Below are 13,086 nucleotides of genomic sequence, written 5' to 3'. Positions count from 1 at the left end.
TAATTGGTCACACCAAGCAGTTCACGTACTCTTCCGATGAGTGTATATTAAGACAGAGGCTGGTTTTCCACAAGTGAAGACGTGTGTGTACATTGAGGTTTCAGCACGTTCCTGTGGGGGGACCACATTAAAGCACCATACAGTGAATGGATGCTATGAATGAATGAAGTTTCATGAAACAATTTTCACTGCTTTTCACCATTTAGCTGAATCATCCTTGCAGCAGTAAAAGGAAAATGATTCATGGTGTCAGGCAGTGAAATCTTAATTCCTGACCTTTCCTTCTCTTGAAAACCACAAATGGTTGGGCAGTTCACTGTAGACCTGCAATCTGGTGTATTTTGAGCACAAATATTTTACAATCACTTTTTAGGTAAGCTGCTTTCAGCCCAATTTCCTGTTACAGTGTTCAGTGTTCAGGGTCAGAAAAAATATTTTGGCGTACGAGAGTAATTTTTTCCTAATTATATCAAAAACATGAATACGGCCATTTACGTTAAATTGTTCAACTGAGTCAATCATCTGAAATAATTCTAAATCCAAACAATTATGACTGTAACCTATAAAACAAAATCATCACCAAGTACACCAAAAATTATTCCAAGAGGCATTTTAATATGTGCTACGGTTATTTTTATTACATTTGGTGGCATTTTTGGCCTAGTTAAGTTAATCATACTTTCTTTTTTACAGTGCCAATTTCTATATAAATATGTTTTGTTTTGTTTTTTGGGGGGTTTTTTGTGAGTAGGTCAAATAAAATTCATAGTATGAAATAATATGGCATATCTTTTTATCTTATTAATTTTATTACCATTCAAATACAATTGTTTTGTTAAATATTTCGACGTATTTCAGCATAATTTACAGCATAATTATGACTCATTTTTGGACTGTTCTGTACACTGATCTGTTTGTCTAAGAGGAAACAATGTTTGTAAAAATGAAACCACATGGCTGGAGGAGATATCATATCTAATGTCCTCTCTGTGTTTGAGGAATAACTGACTTCCTTTGGGATGATGTCACTGTTCCTTTTGTCCTACTTTTGATTTGTTGCCCCACCCCCTTATTTTTTTAAAAGGTATTTTGAGATACTATATTTCAGATTTCTTCTGGTGAGATCTGGTTGTAACCAGAGTGTTAGTGCCTCATTATGTGAATTATGACCTCAGCAGAATGGAATGCAGTGATGACACACCCCTTTTGCAACTCTTTGCAACATGCCTCAACATGCAGGCAAGGTGCCTCTTAACCAGTGAGATAGGATGTGCTATTACCCAAGGCTTGGTACTGATGCAAACAATTTACGTATGTTGAAGTTCTGGACACTAAGAAATTAATGGCACTCCCCAATGCTGGTTATTACACGTATCCAACCAAATATGTTTCTATTCTTTCATTTATCACAAAAATGTTACTACTCTAGCTTTATACCATAATTTGTACCAGATAATAAGCTTATTATTATCACACACTTAGGTGTAATTATTAAGAATGTTTTAAATGATTTCCATTTTCACAGTAATTGACTTTAGCTGTAATATGATAGACATGCATTTAATGAAAAGAAAAGCCATAAAAGATTCTACATTAGTGAATTGTTTTGGCCTATTACAACGAATATTTTGGGGTGTCTCAACTTAATGACTGCACAAAAACAGCGAATCATTAAAAAGGAAAACTCTGTGGAGGTTATATCTTTAAGATAATCTCTCTCCTTATGTCCAAATCAGTCAAATATTGGTTTAATTTCAATTGTTCCCTCTAAAAAAGTTTTTATAAAGTTGTAATTTAAACCTTTTATGAGAATACTAACAATTAAATGTCACCAATTTCATATAACATGAATCTTTTTTTAAGCATTAGAAGCACAAATCTGATGTATTTGTTATGAAAACTTTTAAATATGTTTAATAAACTATTTTATCAATAACAGACCAACATTTGATCCTAGCTTATAGCTACCCCCTACTGAGTGAGTTTAATTTAGCCCAAATTTGCAACCTTGGTGTTTAAATGTATTTTCCTGTCGGTTGCCTAGGTACTGCGTTCCGCTACTACCTTTTTGATTGCCTTGTCTATAGCCAATCAAAATGTAAGACCTTCAGTCCACGCAACCGTCATTCTAACCAATGAAATTGTGATGTTTTACATCTCTGCCACGCAGGCACATTTCTCATCAGCCAATGAGAAGCAAAGCGAGGCGGGTGTAAGGGTGAAGGCGTATCTGTGAGTATAAGCTAACATGAGAACTTATTTAAAAAACAATATTTCAAACTTAGTTTAAACGTGACTAACAATCGTTTGTATCCACATTAAGATAAATATATTTGTAATCATTTTGGTTTCGCATTCAAGATTAATCCGACATGTTTTGTTAGTCATCTTTCAGATTAGCTACATAGCCAGCTAGTATATTATTACTAGTCTGATGCTGACATTAGATGCAACATATTAGTGTGGAGACTCTAATCGCTTAGGTTGAAGATTTTTTCTGGTGGTGAAGCTAATCAAATTATTTTTGGAATTCAAAGCAGGAGAGAAGATGGATTTTCAACATCATGGACATCGGGCAAGTACGTATTATAGAACTTGGCAAAAGGTTGTTGTTCTTTGACATACGTGGACAACAACACACTGTACTTTAATATCAGCAAAGCCTGAAATGATTACATCACGTGTAGTTTGGCACCAAAGTACAATGCAGATTGTAAAGTAACTGATTAGTCCTAATTATATATCTTAGTTTGATGACGTGCTGGGTGAACTCGTTGCCACATCACATGTAACTAGTATGGATTGCTTTTATACCACAGGTCATAGTAAAGAATGGTATGGAAAAAATGATGCTAGTATTTGTGAATCATAAACCGCCATACATTTTATGGAAGAATTCTCCAAAGGGGATGTTGCTTTTACAGTCATTTCTCATCATGCCAAAAAAAAAATTGTTTTTGCATTATCCATGCAGCAAAACCCAGAGCCAGAGCATCTCCACCCAGTGGGGGTCCGCTTCTCTTCGATGACACCAGTTCTGTTCCTCCACCCATGAACAACCAGAACTACTATAGTTCAGGTTATAATATGGCTGAAGTGCCAGCAGGGAGGTCAAGAGCCTGGGGTGGGCAGCCTCTTTGCAGATCCAATGGCCAATGCTGCCATGATGTATGGATCATCACTTGCCAATCAAGGCAAGGATATTGTGAACAAAGAGGTGAGATGCCATGTTCAACTTAGGAGGTACAAAATGAAATGATATGTTAATGTGCAGAAACAACTGACCCAACTATATATATCAATCATGCATTGCTTCTGGAACCTGTTTATTCATTTTAATTGTGTAATTGATTTTTTCCCCACCCTGTAATCTCTTCTGCAGATAAACCGATTCATGTCAGTGAACAAGCTGAAGTATTTCTTTGCAGTTGATACCAAATATGTCATGAAGAAACTGATGCTTCTCATTTTCCCATACACACATCAGGTAAAATGTTAATCCCCTGAATCAAAGAGAAAATTAATGTTTATTAACATTATTTTCTCATTTGAATCAGAATTACTTCTTTGCTGGTCAATTTTTTGACTCTAAATTGAGCACATAAAGTTTATTTAATCAGTTTTAACATTGTCACTTTATCATAAATTAATTTCAAGCTTGTCTTGCATCACCCAGATGTATTGAGAAAATCAAATTTACTGCAAAATTATTTAAAAGGTTTATCTTGCCTTTCTTTGAACAGGTTTAAAATAATCTTTTTTGTATGTTTACTCTGATATCATTAGGACTGGGAAGTACGTTACCACAGAGACACTCCACTCACACCACGCCATGATGTCAACGCTCCAGACCTCTACATACCCAGTAATTGATGTTTATTATTCGCTTTGTGCAACCTGAAAAATCACTGATCTATAACATTAATTATTAAATATCTTGAAAATAATTTGTGTTTTTTTTTAAGGCCCAAAACAAACATTAAGCAAGTATGTGAATGCAAGCTCAGTTTTGTTCATTCTTGCACTCTAAAAATGTGTCAGACCACAATTCACAGTATGCACTGCGTTCTCAGCATTGCCACAAGTGCCGCTGTGGTGGACATTTCCATAAACTGTCTTGTCCTATGGCCATTTTTTTATTCAGGTCAGACAGGTCACTTTTCAGCTAATGGCAGAGCAGCAGTTGAAGAGAATCTTTGTGAGCAAGTTAGATTTTATAAACGTGTTTATAACTAGCTAGTTACCTGAATAATTACACATCCTGATGGCTCAGACATTTAAAGGGAACTCTACTGCTCCCTTGAGTACTAGGCTTTGCTAATGCTGCAAGACATTAAGTATGAACAACAGAAGTATGCTTACATTTTATTTGCATCTGTAGTCACATACTTTGCATATAGTATGCATCATAGTAATAGCAGAAATTGTGTCTTGGTGAATTTATAGATTTGGAGTCTTATTACAATTATTAGTTGAGTTATCTGTTTGTCAGTCTAGATTTCCTCTTCAAATGTTCTTCTGTTTTTCATTTAGCAATGGCTTTTATCACCTACATTTTGCTGGCAGGAATGGCTTTAGGAATTCAGAAACGGTGAGTAATAGTGATTATCAAGCACACTGATGTGCCATTTTATAGATTCTGGAGAGCTTGGACATCCTGTGGGATTTGTATAAAAATACATTTTAATTAGTCAACTAGCCCATAACATTCAGTAACCTTGATGTGACCCTATTAAATGGGATTCATAGCAGTACATTCAGCACTGACACATTCTTAAAGGGTTAGTTCACCCAAAAATGAAAATACTGTCATTAATTACTCACCCTCATGTCATTCCACATGCGTAAGACCTTCGTTCATCTTCAGAACACAAATGAAGATCTTTTTAATGAAATCTGAGAGGTTTCTGTCCCTCCATAGAGATTCAACGCAATTACCACTTTCAAGTTCCCGAAAGGTAGTAAAGACCTCATTAAAGTACTCCATGAGATTCCAGTGGTTCAACCTCAATTGCTTTGTTTGCCCAAAAAACATAATCTACCACTTTATTTACAAAATATTATCCAAAGCGGGTTCACGCAACAATGTCTACTCTCTCGTGAACACTCGTGCACGTGCGTTGCGTTGACGCACGAGTCTGAACAACACGCATGCGTCGTGATGCTCTCGTGAACGTGCGTTGCAGATAAATATTTTCGAAAAAAAAAGTGGTAAATTATGTTTTTTTTTTTTGTGTGAGCAAACAAAGCACTTGTCACTTCATAAAACTGAGGGTAATCCAATGGAGTCACATGGATTTCTTTAATGATGTCTTTACTACATTTCTGGACCTTGAAAGTGGTAGTAGTATTGGATCTCTATGGAGAGACCAAAAGCTCTCAGATTTCATTAAAAAGATCTTAATTTGTGTTCTGAAGATGAACGAAGATCTTTCGGATGTTGAATGACACAAGTGTGAGTGATTAATGACAGAATTTTAATTTTGGGTGATCTAACCCTTTAAGTAATATTGTTGCCATCATGTTTGATAATGTTTCATATGACATATATGATTTATAATTTGTATGTTTTCTCTACATGTTCAGGTTCAGTCCAGAGGTTCTGGGTTTGTGTGCAAGCACAGCTCTGGTGTGGATGATTATTGAAGTTCTAGTCATGTTGCTCAGTCTTTACTTGCTCACAGTTCACACAGACCTCTCAACGTTTGACCTTGTTGCCTACAGTGGATACAAATATGTGGGGTATGTTTGAGTTGGATATTATATAGTAGAGTCTAGTTTGTAATTGGGTTGTGTTTTTATTTAGCATTAAAAACTCTTTTTGTCTTTTGTCTTTCAGGATGATTTTCACTGTGTTGTGTGGACTGCTCTTTGGCAGTGATGGCTACTTCGTTGCTCTTGCTTGGTCTTCTTGTGCCCTCATGTTTTTTATTGTGAGTTTTATTTAGGAATTTCTCTAAAAGTGTTGCTTACACATTTAAGTTTTTCATTTTTTAATTAATTTTTTTTTTTTTTTTTTTTCCTCAGGTTCGTTCTCTAAAAATGAAGATCCTGTCTTCAGCAGACTCCATAGGTGCAGGAGCGAGTACCAAGCCTCAATTTCGTTTGTACATAACTGTGGCATCTGCTGTCTTTCAGCCAATCATCATTTACTGGCTCACCGCTCATTTGGTCAGATGACCTACAGTATTTATACTATGAAGGGACTTTAAAATGACAATGCTGGACTGGGATGGCTTCAAACTTTGGCATTGTTTCAGAAAAGTGACTTACCATGATTGTGTTTTTTTCCACCGAGGATTTATATGGTCTGATCTTCAATATTGGCTGCATTGCAGATCATCTGCAGATCAGTTGTCAAATATAATTTAAAATTTTTACAGGCTTGTGTTTTTCTGTCATTGTTTTCACATGGAGAAAATGGGAAAATAACAATTTGACTGCTCTTGTGACTTTGCCGTGTTGTTGTAGTGTCACAAAATCCAGTCTTCTTTTTAAGAGGCATGCTAATTTATCTGCCCAGTGCTGTAATTCTTGTGTGATGTGTAATTGGTGAACACATGGTCAACTCAAGTGTCCTTCTTTTCTGGTTATCTGTGCATGAATAGCAGTGTTTTCCTCTTTATAGCAAAATAAAGTCCATAATTTAGGCTTTTAATGTGTGTAGAACTGTTTCATCTTGTCAATTAAAATACTTTATTTTGGCACGATACGGATGCAAACAATATTCTGTGACAGATCAGGCACAATATACGTGTTATTATGTTGGCGTTATTTAGCTGCTGTACACCCTATGGCAAAATCCTGCAAGCATGTTAGAATTACAAAAGCTAAACTTGAGATGCTTTTCCACCACATATATCGCTGCCAACGGCCAACATCAAGGCTTTCCCCAAAATTAAAACCAAACGGGCTTTATTTCATCCAGCCATGTCTCTTTAAGGAGGGGTCGCAGGAGGCGAGCCGGCTGCAAAGCGTCCTTCTGGTTTCCAAGGAAACGTGGGAAAGGACAGTGCAGACAGGACGGGATAGTGCGAGACATAGCTTCTTTTACAGATATTTTAACACTTTGACAGAAACTTTCAACATATAAGAGAACAAAATTGGAGATTGAATGCTATAAATTCATACCCAGTTGTTTAGGTAAGTTTTTCGCCCTTCTTTCGCTCTTTTGTCTTGACATAAAGCGTTCACGCGAGCATGAATGCTTGGGTAATTATTCTAAATGTAACTTAATATTCTTGCGCCATTTTCTCAGGTGTATAGACCATGTGGCTTAGCTTTCTGTGTTTGTTAGGTGGTAGAATAGTCGAACTATTTTTATTTCTCTCTCATAAAAGCCTGTTCATATTTCGCATTAATTAGTCCAAGCTGTCCATCATACCTGTGTTTGTTTAGCACCAGTTGAATGGTATGTTATTTCTCGGTTGACTACCTTGCTCAATGATTTACTCGCTTGTGTAGGCTACTCACTGTTGAAAAAAAAATTATACTTCTGTTGAAGGGCAATGACTTTTACAGTCTCCGTTACCTTCTAAATCCTTGTGCTTGTTTTGTGAAAGAAAAATAATTTTAAAGAACATGCCTGCATGTGTGTACATATGTACAGTGCATTAATATTAATCTGTTTGTGTTTCTACAGTTCAACAGGTGAATGTGTGGACCTGTATCTAGGAGCTGGGAGACAGATGGAGAAAGACACACAAGCACTGCCACCCCATTCTCCTCTACATTCCCCCCAGAATAATTCAGAAGCTCTTTCTCTATCCCCCTCTCTTCCACAGCCTGCTGCTGTTCTGCCTGCGTCCCTCCCTTCCTCCCCAACCACCCCAGCCTCCTATCTTCACTTTTCATCAACCCCTCGGGTATATGGAGGATCACACTGCCCGAGTCCTTCCACAGTATCTGATCAGGATGACCTGACCTGCCTCAGCTGGTTGCATCAAAGAGGGGACCTGTTGCCCTTGCAGCCCCTGCCCAGAATCACTACACTGCCTCAGATGTTAGAGCCCGTTCCTGCCCAACAGCTGCCTCCCACCCCTGCCAAACCCCCGTACTCTTTTAGCAGTCTCATCTTCATGGCAATAGAAGACTCGCCTGAGAAGAGACTCCCAGTGAAAGGTATTTATGAGTGGATTGTCGACAACTTTCCCTACTATAGAGAGGCTCCGGGTGGATGGAGGAACTCTGTCCGACACAACCTGTCCTTGAGCAAGAGCTTCCAACGAATACATCGAGACAAGAGTCAAGTGCGTCAGACCCCTTTACTTACAAAACACATTAATCAGAATTTTCTCAGATCTTTTCTTGTCTAGATTGCTTAATTTGTTTAATGAAATATTCCTGTGTTGTTTTACAGTCTGTTGGAAAGGGCTCATTATGGCGTGTTTGTCCAGAATATCGGCCAGCTCTTCTGGAAGTTCTTAAGAAAACACATTATTGCCATCGTACCAACAGCAACTTGTTGAACAAGCCTGTTTTGTGAGTTTGATTTGCTTTCTTTTAATACACCAGCTGTATGATGCTTATATTGAATTATCTGATTTAATATGCGTGACGTCAGATGAACAAATGACTCTTTCATTGTGATATGTGATACTCAAACAAGTATATCTGACCTCCATTCTGAACAGGTTGGAGGCGACTGATAATGGGCAGAACATTTTGGGTGAGACCATGGAAATTTCAGGTCAGTCACAACTTTTGAATTTAACTCTGATGAAAGTCGAGTTAAGTTAAGTTAAAGGGTTAGTTCACCCAAAAATGAAATTTCTGTCATTAATTGCTCACCCTCATGTCGTTCCACACCTGTTAGACCTTTGTTCATCTTCGGAACACAAATTAAGATATTGTTGATGAAATCCGAGAGGTTTTTTTATCCTTCATTGAAAGCAATGAAATTACTACATTCAGTGTCCAGAAAAGTAGTAAAAACATTGTTAAAATAGTCCATGTGACTACAGTGGTTCAACCTTAATGTTATTAATCGACATGAATACTTTTTGTGTACAAAAAAAAAAAAAAACGACGACTTTATTCAACAATTTATCCTCTGCCCTGTCAGTCTGTTACGCAGTTGGAGAAGTGCTGCATTTCCGTGTTTACATCCGAACGCCGGCTCATTATTGGCTGGCTCCTGCGTCAGCATCACACGCATGCCCCGTGCTGCTCATGTGAACAGCATTGGCCAATACCGAGGTGCCGTTCAGACGTGAACACAGAAGCGAAAATAGCTTAGCAGAATGACTTTTTGTTGAAAAAAGTTGTTTTTTTGTTGTTTTTTTCTGTGCACAAAAAGTATTCTTGTCGCTTCATAACATTAAACCACTGTAACAATGTTTTTACTACTTTTCTGGACATTGAATGTGGTCATTCGTTGCTTTCAATGGAGGATAAAAAAACCTCTCGGATTTCATCAAAATATCTTAATTTGTGTTCTGAAGATGAATGAAGGTCTTACGGGTTTGGAATGACATGAGGGTGAGTAATTAATGATAGAAATTTTATTTTTTGGTGAACTAACCCTTTAAGTGTCCAGCCATGGCTGAAAATTTGTCTTTGGTCTCATCTCGTCATACCAACAAACAATCAATTACACATACAACACAACATACCAAAACACCTATAATATCATACATACAGCTTAATTATAAAAATATATAAAATCTATCAGCATAAAACAGACATGTAAAGTAGTTCTTAAAAGTTTAAAAGTACTTACATTAATGTTAAAAAGCTGTATTTATTTGATCAAAATACAGTAAAAACAGTGGTATTGTGAAATATTATTGCAATTTAAAATAACTGTTTTGTATTTTAATATATTTTAAAATGTAATATATTCCTGTGATCAAAGCTGAATTTTCAGCATCATTAGTCCAGTCTTCAGTGTCACATGATCCTTCAGAAATCATTCTAATATGCTGATTTGCTGCTCAAGAAACATTTATTATTATTATTATCAATGTTGAAAACAGTTGTGCTGGCATAATATTTTTCAGGATTTCAGGATTTTTTGATGAATAGAAAGTTCAACAGCATTTATTTGAAATAGAAATCTTTTGTAACATTATAAATGCCTTTACTGTCACGTTCGATCAATCTCATTTGAAACGGTAGTGTATGAAATGGTGCTAGCTTCTCTCACATGCACTTTTTTAGTTTGCTAGCCTTTATCCACTTTTTCCAGACACGGTATGTTTGTGAGCTGTTGCCTTGGTAACAGCCAGACATTACCCTAGCAACCTATAGCCACCCTGACATAATGGCCGTCCTCTCTGTGTCAGGCTGTTTTATTACAGGGTCACTTAAGTAAAGAAGTCTCACATAATGGACAGTTTGCTCTCTTCATATGCACACATCTTTTACCATATACTACTAATTAAATAATAATGGAACAGTACAGTAATTGGTATTTGTTAGTGGGTTTTTTTTTTGTGAATGAAAGAAAAAGTTCAAGTATTTAAGGCCTTTAAGCACATATGCGTAAAAAGATATTAAGTTTTTTTTAGCAAGCATGTAACTACTTAAATCATAGAAGGAACAGACCATTTTCAGCCAAAACAGACAATTTACCATTGAAAATATATGGTTTTTAACAGTTATAGCAACACGTATGGTCCGATCTCCATAAAAGTTGGCATGCTTCTTTAGAGTCATATGCTGCATGTGCTCACTTAATTTTGTGAAGTTCTGAGTTTTCATTTAGGATTTATAGGCTTTTGAGTATATTTTGCCACGCCCATTTCCTAAATGACCCTGTCATAGCTATCCAAAGGGTAAAGTTCAACTTTTTTTTGATAATTATTGATCTAGAGAGTCCAGAGAATTGTACTGCACTTGTTTGAATTAGGCAAAAAACCTAGGACTAATTTGCAAATGTAGTTTTTTTACATAATCGTGAATATTTAATGAATGATTTGATTGACAGCAGTGGTTCTTGAGGCAAAGTTGTTCAGCATGAGGAGGTCTATCAAATATTGTGTGTATGTGTGAAACGCCACGTGATTGCAGAGCCGTAAAACTCGTTAGCGCCAACTAGTGGCCAATTTCTTTCAAAATTCTTACAGACCTCTAGGCCCATGAGTCGAACATGCACACTGAGTTTCCTTTCGATCGGCCTCCATTAACCTTGTCTAATAGGTGCTCAAACTTCATTGGCCAATGGTGGCCATGTTTTTCGAGATACACCAATGCCCTCATTGACTATCATGCCCCCTTGGACTAAGACGCTGCATGCCAATTTTCAAGTCGATCGGACTAACGGTTGCGTAGTTATAGCTGTTTTCAGGTTTTTTTCAAGTTATAGCGCCACCAAGTGTCCAATTACCGCATTTTTTATGGTAAAAAAACAAAGATTGAGCTCCTACACGTGTACCAAGTTTGGTGAAAATATCTCATTTTGTACAAGAGTTATAGCCATTTTAGTAAAACTGGCTCCGCCCATTTTGAACGTTTTGGCGCCTCTTAGCGACCCTGAATCAAAATTTCAACTTTTTTTTTGATAACTTTTGATATTCAGACTCCAAGAGAATCTTTCTATGCTGGTTTGGTTCCGATGGGGCAAAAAAAGTTTCATGTAGAGTAGAGTCCCATAGAGTGACTATCACACAAAATTCAGACCTGTTCTGTATGGTACAATTGTCTTAAATCCACCACTTTCCCACTGTTCCTCAGATCTAGATTCTCTGTCCTCAAACCCGCCGTGCTCTTTGATACCAGATCATGAGGAGCTGGTCCCCATGGAGTCTGTGGAACTTACAGAGGTTGCTGGCGAGGATTCAGAGAAAGATCCATTGGCAGACAGCGGTTACATTGAGTTACACTACTATCAGTATCAGCAATATCAGTACCTGGTTCTTCCAGGAGACGCAGAGCTGGACCTGGAGACGGTTGAGATACTGCAGCTTGATGCAGAGGCTCAGGAAGCTGCAGGGTCACTGCTTGACCTCGCGGGAGGAAACCACTGAGAGAGGAGGGTTAATGGGGAGATGTGGCCACTGTGAAAACTCTGGGCTTGATGTACTATTGACACTTTATAACTGCCTGAACTTTTACTTACTGTAATAAAAGGTGCAACATAAGCAATCCCAAATAATGTAGTGATTTGAAAAGACATTTGTAGCAACTGACAACAGCACTGTGAGGGTATCCTTGGTATTAGTATATTGCATGTAATTTGGCTGAAAAAAGCATCTGGAAAATGATGAACTGTCATTAAGAACAAAATATTTATTGTTTATTGTCATGTTTGACAAGTAATATTTAATGCACTTCCATGCCATTGTTCATTAAGTCCCTCCCATTAAAATTCATCTAAAGATTTGTTGTATTCTAGGTTAAAATTAGAGGGATAAAGTTCTGATGTCCTTTTTTTTTTTTTTTTTTTGTAAAGAAAATTAGGTTTTTACAGTATGGAATTGTTCAAATTGTTCAAAATTATGAACATATTCAAGTATTATTGAGAAAAACTGCCAGCTTTTAGTTTAGGTAGATGAAAATATTAATATCTAACCCTTATTTCTGGTTGATTATTATTATGCTACAGCATTCTGTAGTGATTCGTTTTCTGTGTAGTATGATGCATGTCATATTTTGCTTTATTCACGTGTTTATTTTTTTAGTTTAGTATGTTAAACAGGTTGACACTAAATGGCACTCTGAACCCATCCTCTTCATGTGCATCTCATTTAGCAATAAAGTATTGAAATATTATGATGAAATCTTTGCCTGATTTTTCCCATGAAATTAAATATTTAGTTTTAATTAGTAAGAAATAAAAAACTGAATAAATAACTATAAATGTTTAAAAACAATAATTTGTATAGTTTTGTGATATAGAATCAGTTTGAAAATGCAGGTAAAATGTCCCTGTAGAAATGTGTTAAATCACAAACGTGCTATACAGATTTAGGTTAAGCTCTGCATACCAGCTGTTGTGTAATGTAGTGAATGAGAATGTTCATGGGTGGTTTTTGGTCCTTGCTGCACTATGAATATTGCCAAACTAGTATGACTCATTATGGAAAACCTAGAAGACACTCCCTAGGTGTCTGGCAAAACTTTTTTTTTTTTTGTAAGGATTGC

The 13,086-nt window shown here is 36.6% G+C and overlaps 2 protein-coding genes across 3 annotated transcripts; both read left to right on the top strand.

The window, feature by feature from the left end:
- The first annotated feature begins 2,540 nt into the window (after positions 1–2,540).
- Positions 2,541–6,658, top strand: yif1a (Yip1 interacting factor homolog A (S. cerevisiae)). Its single transcript, XM_051860676.1, is given in 9 exon segments — positions 2,541–2,579; positions 2,975–3,092; positions 3,094–3,217; positions 3,383–3,487; positions 3,787–3,865; positions 4,534–4,591; positions 5,587–5,742; positions 5,840–5,933; positions 6,028–6,658. Coding segments are annotated over 9 exon segments (918 nt in total). The 5' UTR covers positions 2,541–2,548; the 3' UTR covers positions 6,181–6,658.
- A 143-nt stretch (positions 6,659–6,801) lies between these two features.
- Positions 6,802–12,720, top strand: si:ch211-145o7.3 (forkhead box protein N2). Of its 2 annotated transcripts, XM_051860674.1 has the most exons (5): positions 6,802–7,143; positions 7,643–8,249; positions 8,360–8,481; positions 8,634–8,689; positions 11,677–12,720. In XM_051860674.1, the coding sequence occupies exons 2-5, from the start codon at positions 7,689–7,691 to the stop codon at positions 11,967–11,969; spliced, it is 1,032 nt and encodes a 343-aa protein (XP_051716634.1). In that variant the 5' UTR covers positions 6,802–7,143; positions 7,643–7,688; the 3' UTR covers positions 11,970–12,720. The 2 variants fall into 2 exon arrangements, with proteins under 2 accessions (XP_051716634.1, XP_051716633.1); XM_051860673.1 differs by having other exon boundaries at positions 6,802–8,249.
- Positions 12,721–13,086: the final 366 nt, after the last annotated feature.

This window comes from Ctenopharyngodon idella, chromosome 14 (genome assembly GCF_019924925.1).
Source record: "Ctenopharyngodon idella isolate HZGC_01 chromosome 14, HZGC01, whole genome shotgun sequence".
In the NCBI taxonomy this organism is placed as follows: domain Eukaryota; kingdom Metazoa; phylum Chordata; class Actinopteri; order Cypriniformes; family Xenocyprididae; genus Ctenopharyngodon; species Ctenopharyngodon idella.
The sequence above is the reverse complement of the archived record's forward strand: the minus strand, read 5'-3'. Positions and strand labels throughout refer to the sequence as shown.